Raw genomic sequence first — 16,742 nt, forward strand, 5'->3', positions numbered from 1 at the left:
CTGCCTGTCTTGTATTGTAGATCTAATGCAGAACCTATTTCTTATATAGGAATGAGTGTGACCGTGACGTATCTGTTTGCAAACTTCACCATTTCCACCCAAAAGCTGCAAAATGAGAAACCTCTCAATCTTCGCAAAAGGGCAGGTTTATCCGTGAGTCCTTCCGAAGGTTGCAAAAAAAGAAACTTTGCGACTGCACAACCACATAGCGATGGCCGTATTCGTACTGGGGCTGTGTAAGGCCTGTGTTTATGCCCTACATAAACGAGCACCCAGCCCCAGCACTTAAATAGACAAGTGCGTCACCAAAGAGCTAACACAAGGGCATTCGGCACAACGTGGAGGACATTGTTAGTGCTTCGAGGCCGCTGTGTCCAAAGCTCTACAGCCAGATACTGGGAGCAGGTGCCATGGTTTGGAGGCGGCAATTCGGCCCTTTGTGGGTTCTGTCGGAACCCGTTTCACGGTACAGACGGAGCACCCCAAAGTAACCCGAGAAGAAACCTAATTACCGGGAGTGTTTCCAGTGGAAACCGAGGTAACGCCGGGGCCCCTCCTCCCGGAAAAGACGTGCGTTCTCGGATATTTTAAGCCCGACAAATTCCCCCGATTGGGGACGCGCGTTCACAGAATGATTTTAATCCGGCACTTTTGTAAAGACGTCTTTAAGAGGATCTCTTTTAACGCAGCGCCGTGGTGTCCTGACACCTGTGATAGGAAAATATTCCATCACGACAAAGGCGGGGATTAGGGCGCCCTCGCCGGGCTCCTGACAGAGCTTTCGGAAAAGGGGGCGCGGTCGGGGCCAATGAGTTTCCAAGCAGAGGCAGGTCTGCAGGTGCATGCGAGGGGAGCCGGGGGGCGGGTGCCAGGGGGTGGGGGTGGCATGGAAATTCATAATATAAGAGCCACTGGTTAGATGCCTAACTCCCAGAAGCTAGGCCTTGGAAAGCCTACTGGGGCAAACTCTTCCCAGACGATGAAGCTCTCTTCTGTGGGTACCGCTGCCATCTTCCTGGGGCACCTGTCTCTGCTGGTGCTGGCTGGCAGGGCAAGGGGTGGGCAGGGCCGGTCCTCCGGCGAGGTCCAGCCCAGGTCCGAGAGGATGCCCCCTCTCGCAGACCCAGGGCGCAGGAGGGCGCAGTGTGTGCCAAGGAAGACGGTGGCCAGCAGGGTGATGGAGATGTCGGGAGAGGATGGGTCTGGGGCCACGGACGGCAGTGGGGGGGTCAGCAGCTCTCTTCCGCCCTATGGTGAGCCAGAGAGGGGAGCTGGGCCCCGGCAGCATCTGCAGCGCCGCCCGAGGAGTCAAAGCTGGCGGCCGGTCCGGCACCTGAGAGGCCACGGGAGGTTCAACGCAGACACCGTGAGTACGGCCACCCCCTTCTGTGCTCGTCAACATTTTTTTTTGCTCGTGTTATTTAACTAAGCATATTTAATTTTAATTTCTCTTCCATAGAAAACTGAACTTGCAGCTGGTATGTTTCGCCATTTAACCAATACATGCGTTTGGGATGGTTTCAGCACTAGAAGCGTCCACATATGAAAGGACAGTATATATTGATATTAAAATATTAGTCTGCTCGTGGAAACATATATAGAAGGAGTTCTCCGTGCTGTCAGTCTGCACAGATGTTGGCTCTGCAGATATCCAGACCCCTCGAGAGTCACACAGAAGCAGACCTACCTTTTGTAGTTTTCTGTTTTAAAATTAAATCCAGGGTGTCAAACATACTGTTTCCCATGTGCATTTATGTGTAAAAATCAGTAAAAATTGACAGGTTGGCAAGTCCCAAGACAGGGAAGCCAGCGCTGGCATTGTATGGAAACCAGTAGAAAGGGGTCTGACTCTAGGGCAGAGGGGCCCCATGACTCGCCTGGACACACACATTACACATTGGCTACTCGACTGTAATGACTTGTGACCTGCGCCCTGCGGATGGGTCACCAGGCAGAGCCTCTCGGTGGCTAGAACAACTCCGAAGGCAGACCACATTTCAGGCTCCCTTATTTTTTATTTCCCTGAAAATTCAGTCTGCTCATAGTAAGGATACACCTGACAGCTTATTTTTTTTTATTTTATTTTTTTAGAAAGAAAACGTTTACCACATAAATCCGTTCGCTTCGTACCCCGCATAAACAACACCAAGTATGTTTCCCACAAATTCCAAGCTATGCCTAGGAGGGTCAGATGCCGCATGTGTTACACACACAGAAGTCAGGAGGACCCCTTCTTCAGAAAGAGCATCCACGGTGATGGTTTATCTATATATTAAAGGATTGTACATTAAAAAGATGCTGCAAGGGAAGTAGGATTCGAGGCCTTACCTGGTACCTCAGTCTCCAGCACAGTTCCTCTCTTTGGTCACAGAACATCGTGGTGAGTTGCAATGTGCTTGTAATGTATGGTGTTAGCACCGTACCCATATGTGGTCGAGGTAATGCCAGCCTAGGTTCAGGACTAGTCTTCTAATTTTACTGCACTTCCCACTAAAAACAGCACAGAAAATTACATCACAATGCATCTGTAATTGGAACATTATAACTACTCACCCATAATAAGAAAATTACATCACTACTCTTCTGTGCTAAGACAATGACAACACTACTCAGTTGTAACAAGAAAGTGATATAGCTACTTACAAGCAGGAAGGAAGGAACATCACTACTCATCTCTAATTAAAAAATACCTATTCGTGTGTAATAAGAAAATGCCATCACTACTGTTCTGTAATATGATAGGTATATAACTAATCACTGGAATAAGAACATTAAATTATTATTGATTTGTAATAAGAAAATGGCATCACTTTTCTTCCGTAGTAGGAAAGATACAGCTTCTCACAGGTAATGAGAAAACAACACCACTATTCTTCTGTAATAGGTAAGTTCAGTTGAATTGTGACGTCACAAAGCCAGGGTTAGCAGAGGTGAAAGTAGCTACAGCTGCCAGTTTCAGAGTTCAGTTGGTTAGCTGGTCAGAAGGAAACATTCTAGTATGATGATTTCATTACTAAAACTCGGTGTAAAAGAGTCTCTGTGTCACTGCACAGAAGTCTAACTGATTAAAACCATGTTTTCAGTGAATTGGGAGCCGCATATCGAAGAGTTCGGTTTAACAGTGCGGATACCAAATGTATTCTGCAAAAGGTCTCTGCCCTTCTGTACTAGCTGCAGCCTAGGAAGGAGCAATAAATAATGGATTAAACGGGTAGGAGGACAGGGGGATGTTGTATCGTATGACATTACATACATTAGGACGATTTATAATTTATTATTAGTATTAAAAAATACAAATTACTATTAATAAAAAAGAATAGTATTAAAAAAGTAATAAAAAAAGTAATATTTTTAATATTAATTAAAAAATTAATTAATATTTTTGTGACATGGTTCATGCACCCCACGGGCCACTGCCCACAATGTCACCTGGCATAACATATAACTAAGCAAATAAAAACGTTATATGGAAAATGTTCCATCATCAGGAATGGTGGGAATGTGTCCACCTGAGTGGTATTTCCGGGGGGCTGTAGTGTGGAAATCTAGTCATTTCAAGTCTTCCATCTGCAAAGGCAGGGGCATATTTATACTCCGTTTGCGCCGAATTTGCGTCGTTTTTTTCGACGCAAAACTAACTCCATATTTATACTTTGGCGTTAGACGCGTCTAGCGCCAAAGTTCATGGAGTTAGCGTCATTTTTTGGCGTGAACACCTTCCTTGCGTTAATGAGATGCAAGGTAGGCGTTCCCGTCTTAAAAAATGACTCCCAGGCATGTGCGTGGTATTTATACTCCCGGGCAAAAATCACGCCCGGGAGTGGGCGGGGCAAAAAACCCAGCATTTGCGCCTCTTTTTAACGCCTGGGTCAGGGCAGGCATTAAGGGACCTGTGGGCTCAGAATGATGAGCCCAGAGGTGCCCTCCCCTGCCCCCAGGGACACCCCCTGCCACCCTAGCCCACCCCAGGAGGACACCCAAGGATGGAGGGACCCATCCCAGGGAAGAAAAGGTAAGTTGTGGTAAGTATTTTTGTAAAAAAAAATTGCGGCATAGGGGGGCCTGATTTGTGCCCCCCTACATGCCACTATGCCCAATGACCATGCCCAGGGGACATAAGTCACCTGGGCATGGCCATTGGGCAAGGGGGCATGACTCCTGTCTTTGCTAAGACAGGAGTCATGTTAATGGCGTCTGGGTGCCCAAAAAAAATGGCGCAAATCAGGTTAAGACGATTTTTTTGCCTCAGCCTGACTTGCCCCATTTTGGGATGCCCAAACGCCATTTTTCCCTACGCCGGCGCTGCCTGGTGTACGTCGTTTTTTTTCACGCACACCTGGCAGCGCCGGTCGGCTAACGCCATTCAATAAATACGGCGCCCGCATGGCGCTTCAGAATGGCGTTAGCCGGCACTAATTTTTTTGGCGCAAAACTGCGTTAGCGCAGTTTTGGGTCAAAAAGTATAAATATGGCCCGCAGTGTGCAAACACTTTCAATTTTGTGGCTTTTTACCAGCCTTTGCGGTTAGTTCCTCACTCCAAAAACATAATACATTTACCCCAGTCAAGTGCAGGAGTAAATTAGGGTTTGTGCAATTTTATGGATGACTTACAATAAATTATTCTTAATGAGAAGTCTACAATCTTGATAAAGAGAAATGTTAAAAAAAAAAAGGACAAATTCAAGACTTCACGACGGAGACAATCCTCCCACAACAAAGCGCTCCACAGGACAGCAAGTGCATTGACACCGCTCCGTGGCGCTCCAGGTCCCCTGTTTCGGGCCACACCCCAGGCAGAGCCCATAATTCTGGCCACTGCACTTTTTCCTGTCAACCTTCAGAAGTCCCACCAGCCTAGCTGTCCTTAAAATGCACAAGGGAGCTGGTGACATCACACACCCTTTGACGTCAGTGACATCATAGGAAGTGACATCATATAAACTTCGACCCTGAATCCAAGGAAGTGGTGTTACATGGCCTTACTTAAGCTTGATGCAGTCACAACAGTTGACGTCACCCAAGTCTAGTGTACTAACAAAAATGCCTTGATACATTGCAGGGAGAGGCGCAAAAAAGAGATTTCGAAAAAATAGGATTGTTGTAAGAATATCGCGATCGCACAATATTGCGACAAGAAAATGAATACCGAGAACTACAATACTGGGAAGCTAAGTGCCTTGATTTACTATTTTTAACTCCACATCTACATACCTTTACGGCATACGCATATCATTAATGTGTGTAGGTGTGGAGTTAAGTAGAGAAATCAGTGCTTAATTTGTAAATAAAAAGGTGCCGGTGCCCAAAGCCGTCCTCTTAAACACGCGGCTACTGCAATTAAATGTGCGAACACTGGATATTGAGGCAGCCTAATCCTGAAGCCACCTCGGGCCTCTTTAATCTATTCACAGCCTCTCCCTGCCCCTTCAGCTCACTCTTGCTGCTTTCTACCTTTGTGGCGCTTTTCGTCTTCCTCTTCCCCCGTCTTTCCCACGTGTGTCTTTTGGTCGCAGGAAATGTCTGATGCAGAAAAGTACATGCCGGCCCTCAGAAATAAATGCCGATGCCCCGCACCGGAAACCACCGGCTCAAATTAGGCACTGAAATATGTACATACTTACCTATTTTGGTCCTTGATATTCTTATTCACGATATAGTGTGACCTTAATATTCCCTGCTCGATATCCCAAAACTACACCAAAAGTAGGGGCCATGTCCACCTATTATTATTTCACATGACCATGTATATTGAATATGAATTATGTTATTGGCCTCATTTACTTCTACAAAATACGTTTTGTCTCTCGGCCGCTTTTCGGGTAGCTATTGCACGCGTGAAGCTTGAAGGTGCAGGTTTTGTTCGTACACATTTTTCATGTTCTCATTGTAATGCATCGTGGTAACAGGTTTAACAATGTGCATTCTTTTAATTTGTTTCACTTTACGATGCATTCTAAGGTGTATTAGGGACCTATTTGTGTTATCTGATTTCTCAACGAGAACTACAGAAAGTAAATTGCTCATCAGGACACTTTTCCTTCTATTCTTACAACTACTTTTGCCATCTCTGGTGCCAGGGCTTGCAAGAGCAGTGCCAGGTTTTATAAGGGGTAAGCCAGGGGTAGCAACTGCTACCTCTGGTGTCCCAGTGACGACCATGTACCAGTCACTACCCCCAGCATCTCCACCCTCACACCGCCTCCTCCCACGTCACTGCACCTCACAGTGGTACCCACCTACGTCACTTAACCTCACAGTGGTACCCGGCTCACCTCACTGAACCACCGCCTGCTCCCACGTCACTGCACCTCACAGTGGCACCCGGCTCACCTCACTGAACAACTGCCTGCTCCCACCTCACTGAACCTCCGGTGACACCTACCTACCTCACTGAACCTCACAGTGACACCCACCTCACCTCAATGACGGCTGCCTGCTCCCAGCTCACTGAACATCACAGGGGTAACCACCTCACCTCGCTCTACCTCACAGTGGCACCCGCCTACCTCACTTAACCTCACAGTAACACCTGCCTCACCCCACTGAATCTCACATTGGTACACACCTCACCTCGCTCTACCTCACATTGGTACACATCTCACCTCGCTCTACCTCACATTGGTACACACCTCACCTCGCTGTACCTTACAGTGGTACACATCTCACCTCGCTCTACCTCACATTGGTACACATCTCACCTCGCTCTACCTCACATTGGTACACACCTCACCTCGCTGTACCTTACAGTGGCACCTGCCCCACCTCACAGTACCTCACACCGCCTGCTCCCACCTCACTAAACCTCACAGTGACACCCGCCTCAGCTCACTGAACCTCACAGTGACACCCACCTCACCTCTATGACGGCTGCCTGCTTCCACCTCACAGAACATCACACTGCCTGCCCCTGCCTCAGTGTACCTCACAGTGGCACGAGGACGACTGTTGTGGTCATGTAGACATTTCCTGACACAGGACGTCTTGCCCATGGGTCATCCCACTGCAGACAAAGCAACCCGGAAGCTGAGTGACCGCATCAAGCGTGGCCTCGAAAGAAGTTGGAGAAAGTTGGGAAAGGGTCTTACGGGCTGAACGGGTTTCCTTTTATTTGAGGTGGAATGAGGTACGGGCACCCCCAAAACTGAAGGGGTGTAGCGAAAATTGCTTCTCCTTGGGGAAAATACTTTCCCTGTTTAGAAACAAAAGCACTGGGCTCCACATGCACATGCACTTCTGCATCACAGTTCTGCTTGTCTAGCCTTTCCATAGAAGTACATTGTTATGCGTGAGTCCTCCTGGAAATCTGCAGAAGTCACAAGTTACAAGTAGTATTCCTGGAGTTATTTCTCCATTCTTCAAAAGGTGTAAATTTACTCCAAACACAGATGTAATTCTATTGTATTTTTTTCAGTCTTACTGGGAACCTTTGTTAATCAGGCCTGGGCCTTAGAATCTGTTGCCTAGGAGAGTGGACAGCCATTCTCAGACTAGACTGGTCTGGCGATCCTTTCTGGCCCTCACTCTTTGTGTGTGTATCCCCAGGGCTTGGTTGAATCATTTCAGGCGGTGGTTGCAAGTGGGGCCCAACAACACTCATTTTTGGGGTCCGGCTCTTATTGTTCCTCATTGGACTTTGACTCAGACCAAGAGTAGAAAATACACAAGGGGGAGAGAAGGAGGAAGTGAAAAACTGGAAAACCGCAACAAAAGGAGGTACCAGGAACCGGCAAGAGTGAGATAAAGAGGCAGGAAGTGTCTGGTGGTGAATTAAAGCGGCATGAGGTGCAACTAGGACTATGCCGCCTTGGTATTTGGCACACCAATTTTCGACAGCGCCGGCTGGAGGCTTCTGAGAAAAACATTGGGCCCTGGCACTTATTCATTTACAGATTAAGCATTGTTTATCCCCTTACTGCTCAGGTGGTGTGCCCACACTACTTATATACTTGCACATGCACCAGTGCTTAATTTGTAAATAAAAACGCGCTGGTGCCCAAAGCCCTCCTCTTAAACCTGCAGCTGCTGCAATTAAATGCGCAAGCACGGAATACTGAGGCAGAGTAATCTCAGGCCTCCTTAATCCATTTACAGCCACTCCCTGCCCCCTTCAGCTCACTCTTGCAGCTTTCTGCTTACTCCCTTTGTGATGCTTTTTCGTTTTTCTCTTCCTCCGTCTTTTCCATGTGTGTCTTTTGCTCGCAGCAAATGCTTGAGGCAGAAGAATAAGCGTCGGCCCTCCAAAATAAGTGCCAGCCTTCAAAAATAAGTGCCGGTGCCCGCACCGGAAACAAGCACAAATTAAACACTGACATGTACCCTTAAATAACCACAGACCAGAGATGTTCACAGAAGTGATACAGGTGCAGGACAGCAGAGGAGTGCCACTGCCAGGCACAGGAGAGACAGCTTTAGTTCCCAGTGTTAATAATCGGGCATCTGTCTGAATGGTTGATTGCCTATAAAGCTGAAACTGAAGAGTTCCTGTTCCTGTGACCATGCCGTGTACATAACAGGTACTCAATGCATGCACACGTGAGCATGCGAAAGCCAATACTTGGGTGCAGGGAGATGAAGTGATCAGCCCACAGTCAGAGGGTGTAGAGTGGGAGACACATACGTGATCATCCTTCCAGTTACGCTCGCCTGCACCATTTGGTTAAGTGGGATTAAGGCACGGGTACTGCAAATCGTAGCAAACCTGTGCGTAAATTGTGATAGGCATCTGCCACTTGCACAACTGGTCCATCACTTTTGAGTATCAGTGTCAAAATGGAATCTGCCCAGGTGCAGTCCCTACTTAGGAACTGCTTCAGGGAATGTGTCTATTTCACCCAGCTCTGTATGTATATGTATGGATGTATGTGGTATTTCTATAGCATAAACCTAGCCAAAAGGCAGCATGCAATTCGAGCTCTCCACAAGAAGCTCTTTGTGGTAGGCCTTCCATGGGAGGTACCAGCATCAGACCTCACTATGTTTGCTGAAGGGGTTTCTGCTAGGGTTTGGGACTGGTTCTCCTCTGGGGTGTCTGTCAGAGTCTTGGCTGGCTCTGGAAGAGCATGTGACTGGAAGTGCATGGAGCCCGCTCTCATTGCCAAAAGCCAACATTTTTGAATACCAAGTCTGCCTAGTCTTTCTTCCATCACCCTACACTTCCTAGTTCATCTCACTCTCACTTTCTCTTATTTTGGGTAAATGTTTGATGATCAAACATAAGTTCCTGCCCCTAACAATGAGTGCTGGTGCCCGCTACCTGCAAGCTGCAGCGTGCAGTAGCATCTGCAAAGCACCTATTTCAGGATGAGAGAGGCCGTGGTGTCTGTGAGTGGTAATCACAGGAACGCGAACCGAGATAGGCAGGGCGGAGGCCTAGTTTGTGGCCTTTGACCCGGCAGAGCATCAGTGATGTTACACAGGGATGGGGCTTCTTTATAAAGTGTGGGTATCCAGCCTGGAGAAGATGAAGCCGGCCGAAGTAATGACCATTTAACAGTGAACAATAACCATGAAAAGGGGTGCAGGAAAAAGAGAAGCTCGATGCGTAAGGAAACCATTTTGAACATCAAATGGGTCCTTAAAGTTTTGGGTCCTTAACAAACGAGTATTAACGTCACATGCACGCGTTTTTTTATTTTTTTTAGCACCCTCGATCTTTAGGATCTGGGTGCAAATTCTGTACGTTTTGTTTTATCCAGGCGGTGTAGCTACTCTCCGCTACAATCAGTGCTGCCTGTTGTGAAAAACAGTAACAATAACTGGCACAGTCAATAGTGTTGTGGCATAGAGTGTAGTAGGGAGTTGTAGAGTGGAGTAGAATGGAGTAGAATGGCGTAGCATGGAGTGGAGTAAAATGTCATATAGTGGAGTAAAGTGGCGTAGAGTGGAGTGTCGTGAATTACAGTGTAGAGTAGAGAGGCATAGAATGGAGAACCATAGAGCAGAGGTGTGTAGAGTGGAGTGTCATGGATTAGAGTGGAGTGTCATAGAGTAAAGTAGAGTGTTGTAGAGTGGAGGGTCGCAGAATGAAGTGGCATAGAGAGGCGTGGCATGTGGAGAAAAGTGTCATATAGTGGAGTAAAGTGGCGTAGAGTGGAGTGTCGTGGAGTGTTATGAATCACAGTGGAGTAGAATAGAGAGGCATAGAATGGAGAACCATAGAGCAGAGGTTTGTAGAGTGGAGTGTCATGAATTAGAGTGGAGTGTCATAGAGTAGGGTGAAACAGAGTGAAATAGAGTGTTGTAAAGTGAAGTGGCATAGAGCTTCGCATGGAGTGGAGAAAAGTGTCATAGATTGGAGTATAGTTGCATAAAATGGAGTGGTGTTGAGTGCCATAGAGTGGTGTAGACTGGCGTGTCATGGATTAGAGTGGAGTGGAGTAGAATGGAGGGGCATAGAATTGATGGGCATAGCGTGGAGATGCATAGAGTGGAGTAGAGGGGCACATAGTGGAGGGGCTTAGAGTGTAGTGGTGTAGAGTGGTATAGAGTGGAGTGTCCTAGAGTGGAGTGGAGGGGCATAGAGTTGAGTAGAGTCTCATAGAGGGGAGGAACATAGAGTGGAGTAAAGTGTCAGAGTGGAGTGACGTAGCGTGGAGGGGCATAGAGTGGAGAAAAGTGTTAGTGGAAGCAGCCTGAACAACGAAGCAGGACCAACGAGGTGCGTTGTCCACAAAAGCAGAACAACGCTTTCCTGAACAACAACCTTGTTTTCCTCTGCCTTAATCATGCATGTCTGAACAATGAACATGCGTGGTTAAGGCAGAGGAAAACAGACTGGATCGGAGAGGACCCGGTCAGTTAAGTGGGGATAGGGTGGGGGGGGTAGTTTTAGGGGCGGGGTGAGGGTAATTTTAGGGGCGGAGTGTGTGGTCACAGTAGTTTTAGATTTTAGGGGAAGGGTGGGAGGTTGGGGTAGTTTTAGGGGTGGGGACAGGGTAGCTTAGGCTTTAGGGGCGGGGTGGGGGGTTGGGGTACTTTTAGGTTTTAGGGGCAGGGCTCACTGTAGTTTTAGGGGCGGGGCTGGGGTAGTTTTAGGTTTTAGGGGTGGGGTGGGGTGGGGGTTCTGGTTAGTTTTAGGGGTGGGGTAGTTTAGGTTTTAGGGACGGGGTGGGGTGGTCAGGGTACTTTTAGGTTTTAGGGGCAGGGTGGGGGGTCGCAGTAGTTTTAGGGGCGTGGGTGGGGGTTGGGGTGGTTTTAGGGGCGGGGTCGCAGTAGTTTTAGGGGTGGGGGTTGGGGGTAGTTTAGGTTTTAGGGACGGGGTGGGGGGTCGGGGCAGTTTTAGGGGCGTGGATGGAGGGTTGGGGTAGTGTTAGGTTTTAGGGGCAGGGTCGCAGTAGTTTTAGGGGTGGGGTTGGGGCAGTTTTAGGGGCAGGGGTGGGGGTCAGAGTAGTTTTAGGTTGCAGGGGTGGGGGGTCGGGGTACTTTTAGGTTTTAGGAGCGGGTGGGGGTCACAGTAATTTTAGGGGCAGGGGTGGGGGGTCGGGGTAGTTTTAGGTTTTAGGGGCAGGGGTCCGAGTAGCTTTAGGTTTTAGGGGCAGGGGTGGGGGGTTGGGTTACTTTTAGGTTTTAGGGGTGGGGGGTCGCAGTAGTTTTAGGGGCGTGGGTGGGGGTTGGGGTAGTTTTAGGTTTTAGGGGCAGGGGTTGCAGTAGTTTTAGGGGTGGGGGTTGGGGTAGTTTAGGTTTTAGGGGCGTGGTGGGAGGTCGGGGTAGTTATAGGGGCAGGGGTGGGGGTCAGAGTAGTTTTAGGTTTTAGGGGCAGGGGTGGGTGGTCGGGATACTTTTAGGTTTTAGGAGCGGGTCACAGTAGTTTTAGGGGCAGGAGTGGGGGGTCGTGGTAGTTGTGTTGGGGGTTGAAGGGTTCGGGGGGGAGGTCGCAATCTGGAACCATGCATGCCATTCCACGCATGCCTTTTCCAGGAATGCCATTACAATGAAAAATCATTGTTAAGGCATTCATGGTAAAGGCATTAGTGGTAACAACGCGGTCTTTGTTCCGACCGGGTTGCTCAGGCATGCTTGGTTCTAGCATGCGTTGTTCCGACATATTCGCGTGGAACATTGTAAATTGGAACAGCGTACAGTGTAGTGGAGTGTAATAGAGTGTTGTGGAGGTTCGTAGAATGGAGGGTCATAAGGTGTTGTAGAGTGGAGCAGAGTGGCCCAGAGTAAATTGGTGTTGATTGGAGTAGAGTGTTGTAGAGAGGAGTAGAGTGAAATGCAGTAGTGTGTCATAGAGTGGAGTGAAGTAGCCTAGAATGAAGTGGCATAGAGTAGTGTAGAGTGTCATAGAGTGGAGTGGAAGAGAGTGTTATAGAGTGGAGTGGCAGAGAATGGAGTGGAGTGTTTCTGGGTGGAGTAAAGTGGCCTAGAGTGAAGTGGCATAGAGTAGTGTAGAGTGGAGTGGCAAAGTGAAGTACAGTGGAATAGAGGCTCGTAGAGTGGAGTGGAAAGGTAGCAGAGTGTTGTAGATTGTAGTATCGTAGAGTGAAGTGACATAGATTAGTTTGTCGTAGGTGGAGTAGCTTAGAGTGGAGTGTCATGGAGTGGAGTGTCATAGAGTTGAGTTTCAGAGTGGAATGAAGTAGAGTGTCATAGTGTGGAGTACAGTAGAGTGGAGTAGAATGGGCTACAGTAAAGTGGCCTAGAGTGGCGTAGAGTGGAGTGGCAAGAAGTGGTTTAAAGTGGTGTGGCGTAGAGTGGAGCAGAGCTGTGTATCATGGAGTGGAGTGGCATAGAGTAGAGTGGCATAAGTGTCGTGGAGTGCCGTTGAGTAAAGTGGTGTAGAGTGGAGTGGTGTAGCGTAGAGGGGAGTAGAGCGTCATAATGTGGAATTCCATATAGAGTGGAGGATGCATGGTGTGGCACCACAGTGCCATTATATGCAACACATTTTCAATTGAAATGACCATTATATTTGCAAAGGCACACAGTTTTACTGATACAACTTATCAGCACACAAACAATAAAGTGTGGCAATGGCATCACCAAGTGTATTGATTTGTTTTGATCATCTTTAAATACGTTTCCTTCACACTTCAAAATTAAAAATAATGGGTTTCATTTGTGCTTAACTAATTCTGATATATTCTGACAAATGTCGACGGTTCATTTACAGTTACATTTTGTTATGTGCTAGAAAAAAATACCATCCTAAAGCCTTTCCTCTCAGATGGGTACTCAGCAAGATTGTCACATAAATCCTCTCACTTTAAAGTCAGAGAAAGAATGGTAAACAGCAAGCCCCTTCGGAAGACAGAGCCTGACATTTGACCTCTGTCTTTGAAAGCATAGCAAATGTGACAAGATAAGAACAAAATGTAAAGGCCTGTTTACAGAAAGCAAGCACTTGTCGAAGAATACAAGGCGTGGTGGTGAACAGGCTATGCTCCCCGAGATGGACAAAGACATGCTGGACAGCCTGAAAAAATAAAGCCAGCAAATAGAAAATAAGCAAATGTGAGGTACAAACCACAAAGCCAATTGTGAGGAATGAGTGGAATGTATTCTCAGGGAAGCTTTAAGAATGTCCCTAAGATGTCTCTGCAAACCGGACAGCTGCGTTGTCTGGTAGCCTTCAACCAAAAATGTGGCAATAATATACATAATACTGTAGCAAAAGCCATTTTCGCAATCAACCTGCGTTTTTAATATACACTAAGGGCCATATGAACCAAAGCTTTTTCCCATAGACACAGAATGGGTAAAATCCTTTGGTACATCTGGCCCTAAATTTGGCACAAAACCACACTGCTACTCGGTGTAATGTTATTCACATTTGGTTATTTTGGTTGCTATTTTTAACCCCAGGTTCTAAAAGACACAATACACGTTTGTGGTAAATAAATGTGTTAATTAGAATTTTTATTGTACATTGCATGCAAAATCTTGTACTTAACAATGGTATATGGTAACCAAGAGGGGCTAGATAAGAGGAAAACATGTACAGGAAAGGGTCAGTGTATCCATAAGGTGAGGTAAAGTAGCTGCCTTTTGGAGCCACTGGCAGGGGCCAGGAAGGGGTGCTGTAGGATACCTGGGAGTTGCAAACAGGGCTGTTGATACGGATGGGAGGAGCACCATGGGTACTAGGGATACTCCTGTCTGTGCTACCGATAATCCTTCCACCCCTCAAGTATGGAGGGGTAGAGAGGTATACTTCAACCACTTTCAGATGTAAGAGGTGAGTGAGAGAATGTCAGGGAGCCCAGGAGTGTTAAACGCTTCAGGAGACAAGAGATGTTAAAGGACAGATGGACATGACCTGGTGTTTCCAAGAGGTCCATGGAGAAGACAGGGTGTGGCTATAGCCCATAGGACATGCATGGTACGGTCTGGAACCATGTGTACAATTGAGTGGAAGGAGATGCAGACTCCACAATTTCCCGACGGTCCTTACAATGTGAGGTCACAGGTGCATGCGTTCAATGATGAGGCACAAAGAAGTGAAATGACCTGAGCGTTGAAGATGTAGAAGGGGTTCGAGAAGAGGTAAGGCACTGTACGAATTGAAGTGTGACAGTGCACGCAGGGCTATAGTGGTGGGTAGTCTAAGCTAGGTGGGGCTGAGGGGAGGAGTCAGCAAAACTATGGTAGGATTTGAAGAGCAGGATGATGGATTTATAAAGGGGCCTGTGATAACAGTAGGCCAGCTTGCTGGGCCTCTACAGGTTTTGAGGAAGGAGTAAAGTTCTAGTGGATGCTTAGGATGCAGGTGACAGAATCAGAGCAAAGATGTTATGCACCCTAGGCAACTGATATATTTGCTATTTCGTGGTTTATCGTGGAGTACTCTTCCTAGTAGTGGCCTTGGTGGTTGCCTAGAATTACCTGCTGTGATATTCCAAAGAGTTGAGAGTGAAGGAGAAGCATTCCAAGACACAGGCTAGCGCAGTGCTCAGATAGCTGGGAGAGGGAATGATTTGGCAGCAGTAGAGCTGAAGGCAGAAATATCAATTACTTTTTTGAGTTGAGTATCAGAGAGTGAGTAAACATCCAGGCCCAGATTAATCAAGCCTTTGCACAGTATCAAGTCCTTGCGACAATTGACAATGGAAAAGCTTCATTAATATTTACAAGACCATTCAAGGGGCCATTTGTGCTGACTTGTGTGGCTTTGTAAAGAAATGTAACACAACGCAGCGGCTTACACTGCGTTATGTTACATTTCAAGCTGGAAGGAATTCTGTGGTTGGAGCACAGGCGTTTCCATGCATCTACCCATGGACTGGATTTTGGGGCATTACCAGACTTACTAAAGCTAGTAAACCTTGTAAAGCGTCAAAATGCTACGCCTTCACCAGTGAGGCGTAACAAGGGCAAATATCTATTTTTCCTTGTTACTTCCTCTTTTCATGCGCGCTGCATTTTGCTGCACACATAGAAAGAGAACTGTGAATCTAACTGTTGTTTTTGCAGTAGGCATATGCTTCAGGAGCATAAATCTTTATCTTTGAGGAACCTGTTGTGTCTTCTAGGTGGTGCATGCACACGTTTTTCAAGGCGAGCTAGATAGCTCTTAGAGCTGAGGTAGCAATGCTGCCACTCACATTACAGAGATCTCTCAGGAGTGCACTAGAAATGGTGCACAAGTCATATGGTCTAACACCTTATATAGCTCTAATGATAATGCCATGGACAGTTTTGTCAATTTAGTTAATATATTGGTTTCATACAAATCATGAAATGTCAGCTATAGCGGTAAGGACACTATAACATAAACACATTTTCCTGTCAAATACAAAGTTTTCATTTTGTATAAATTAACTCAGTCCCCCGTAACAAAAACCTGAAGTTTTGATGAAATAGCCCGATCTTTTAAAGAAATACCAACCTTTTATTTTTAGTAAATACATATTTGATCCCTAACATCACATTTCACATACTTTCATGTAGTACTGCCAGGCACGGACACATTCTGCTTTGCATGCCGTATCACCATGGATCTCTGTCTTATGCCAGGGATTTCCACCATTATGCTAGAGATGGCCACAATACGTCCGGATGCTCACAATATGCCAAGAATGGAAGCCATTATGCCCAGGTCACTAATTTGACTGGGGTGATATGAATATTGCCAATGATTCCCCCAAGATGCCAAGAATAAACAATATTATCTAACTCTGGGCTCCATCATGCTAAAGATGCCCACCATTATGGTGGGGCCAGCTTAATGACAGGATCAGCTCCATGTTGTCAAGGGTGATCACCATTATGCCAAGACAAGCAATATGCTTTGAAGGGGCATCAATATGCCAAGGATTTTCAGTTTTATCTCAGGGGTCATCATTACCTTGATGTCCTAAATAAGCCAAAATGACTACCATTATGGTAGAGACAGCATCATTTCTAGGATGAACCCATATTGGCAGGAGTGCCCAATATACACTAGGGCTGGTCCGTATCATGACTAGGATCCCCTGGCTGATGGGAAGCACACCGATGTATCGAAAAGGGAACCACACTAACATACATACACAGACATGCACACACTCACACAGAGATGTGCACACACATACCACATTTCCCAGAAACAATCATGTCCACTTTTCGTTGCCTGTTTCAACTGCTCCTGTGGCACTGTGGCTCTGGCACACGCTGCACCCGAGTTTAGATTCTGCTCCACACAGCTCTCAGTTTTCTTGCTCTGCATATCTCCACTTTGATCACATAGTTTTGTTCTGTGGCCTCATATATCTGTGAATGCTCCTAGGGGCAGAGCCTCAGTCCCACACTAATAGGGCCT

General features: G+C 46.9%; 1 protein-coding gene across 1 annotated transcript in view; it reads left to right on the forward strand.

The window, feature by feature from the left end:
• Positions 1-894: 894 nt before the first annotated feature.
• Positions 895-16,742, forward strand: part of LOC138287464 (uncharacterized) — a 40,188-nt gene continuing 24,340 nt past the window's right edge. Inside the window, exon 1 of the mRNA XM_069227900.1 lies at positions 895-1,366. Within this exon, the coding sequence (XP_069084001.1) occupies positions 920-1,366 (447 nt within the window). The 5' untranslated portion in view covers positions 895-919. The remainder of the gene's footprint in view (positions 1,367-16,742) is intronic.

Source organism: Pleurodeles waltl, chromosome 4_1 (assembly GCF_031143425.1).
Source record: "Pleurodeles waltl isolate 20211129_DDA chromosome 4_1, aPleWal1.hap1.20221129, whole genome shotgun sequence".
In the NCBI taxonomy this organism is placed as follows: Eukaryota; Metazoa; Chordata; class Amphibia; order Caudata; family Salamandridae; genus Pleurodeles; species Pleurodeles waltl.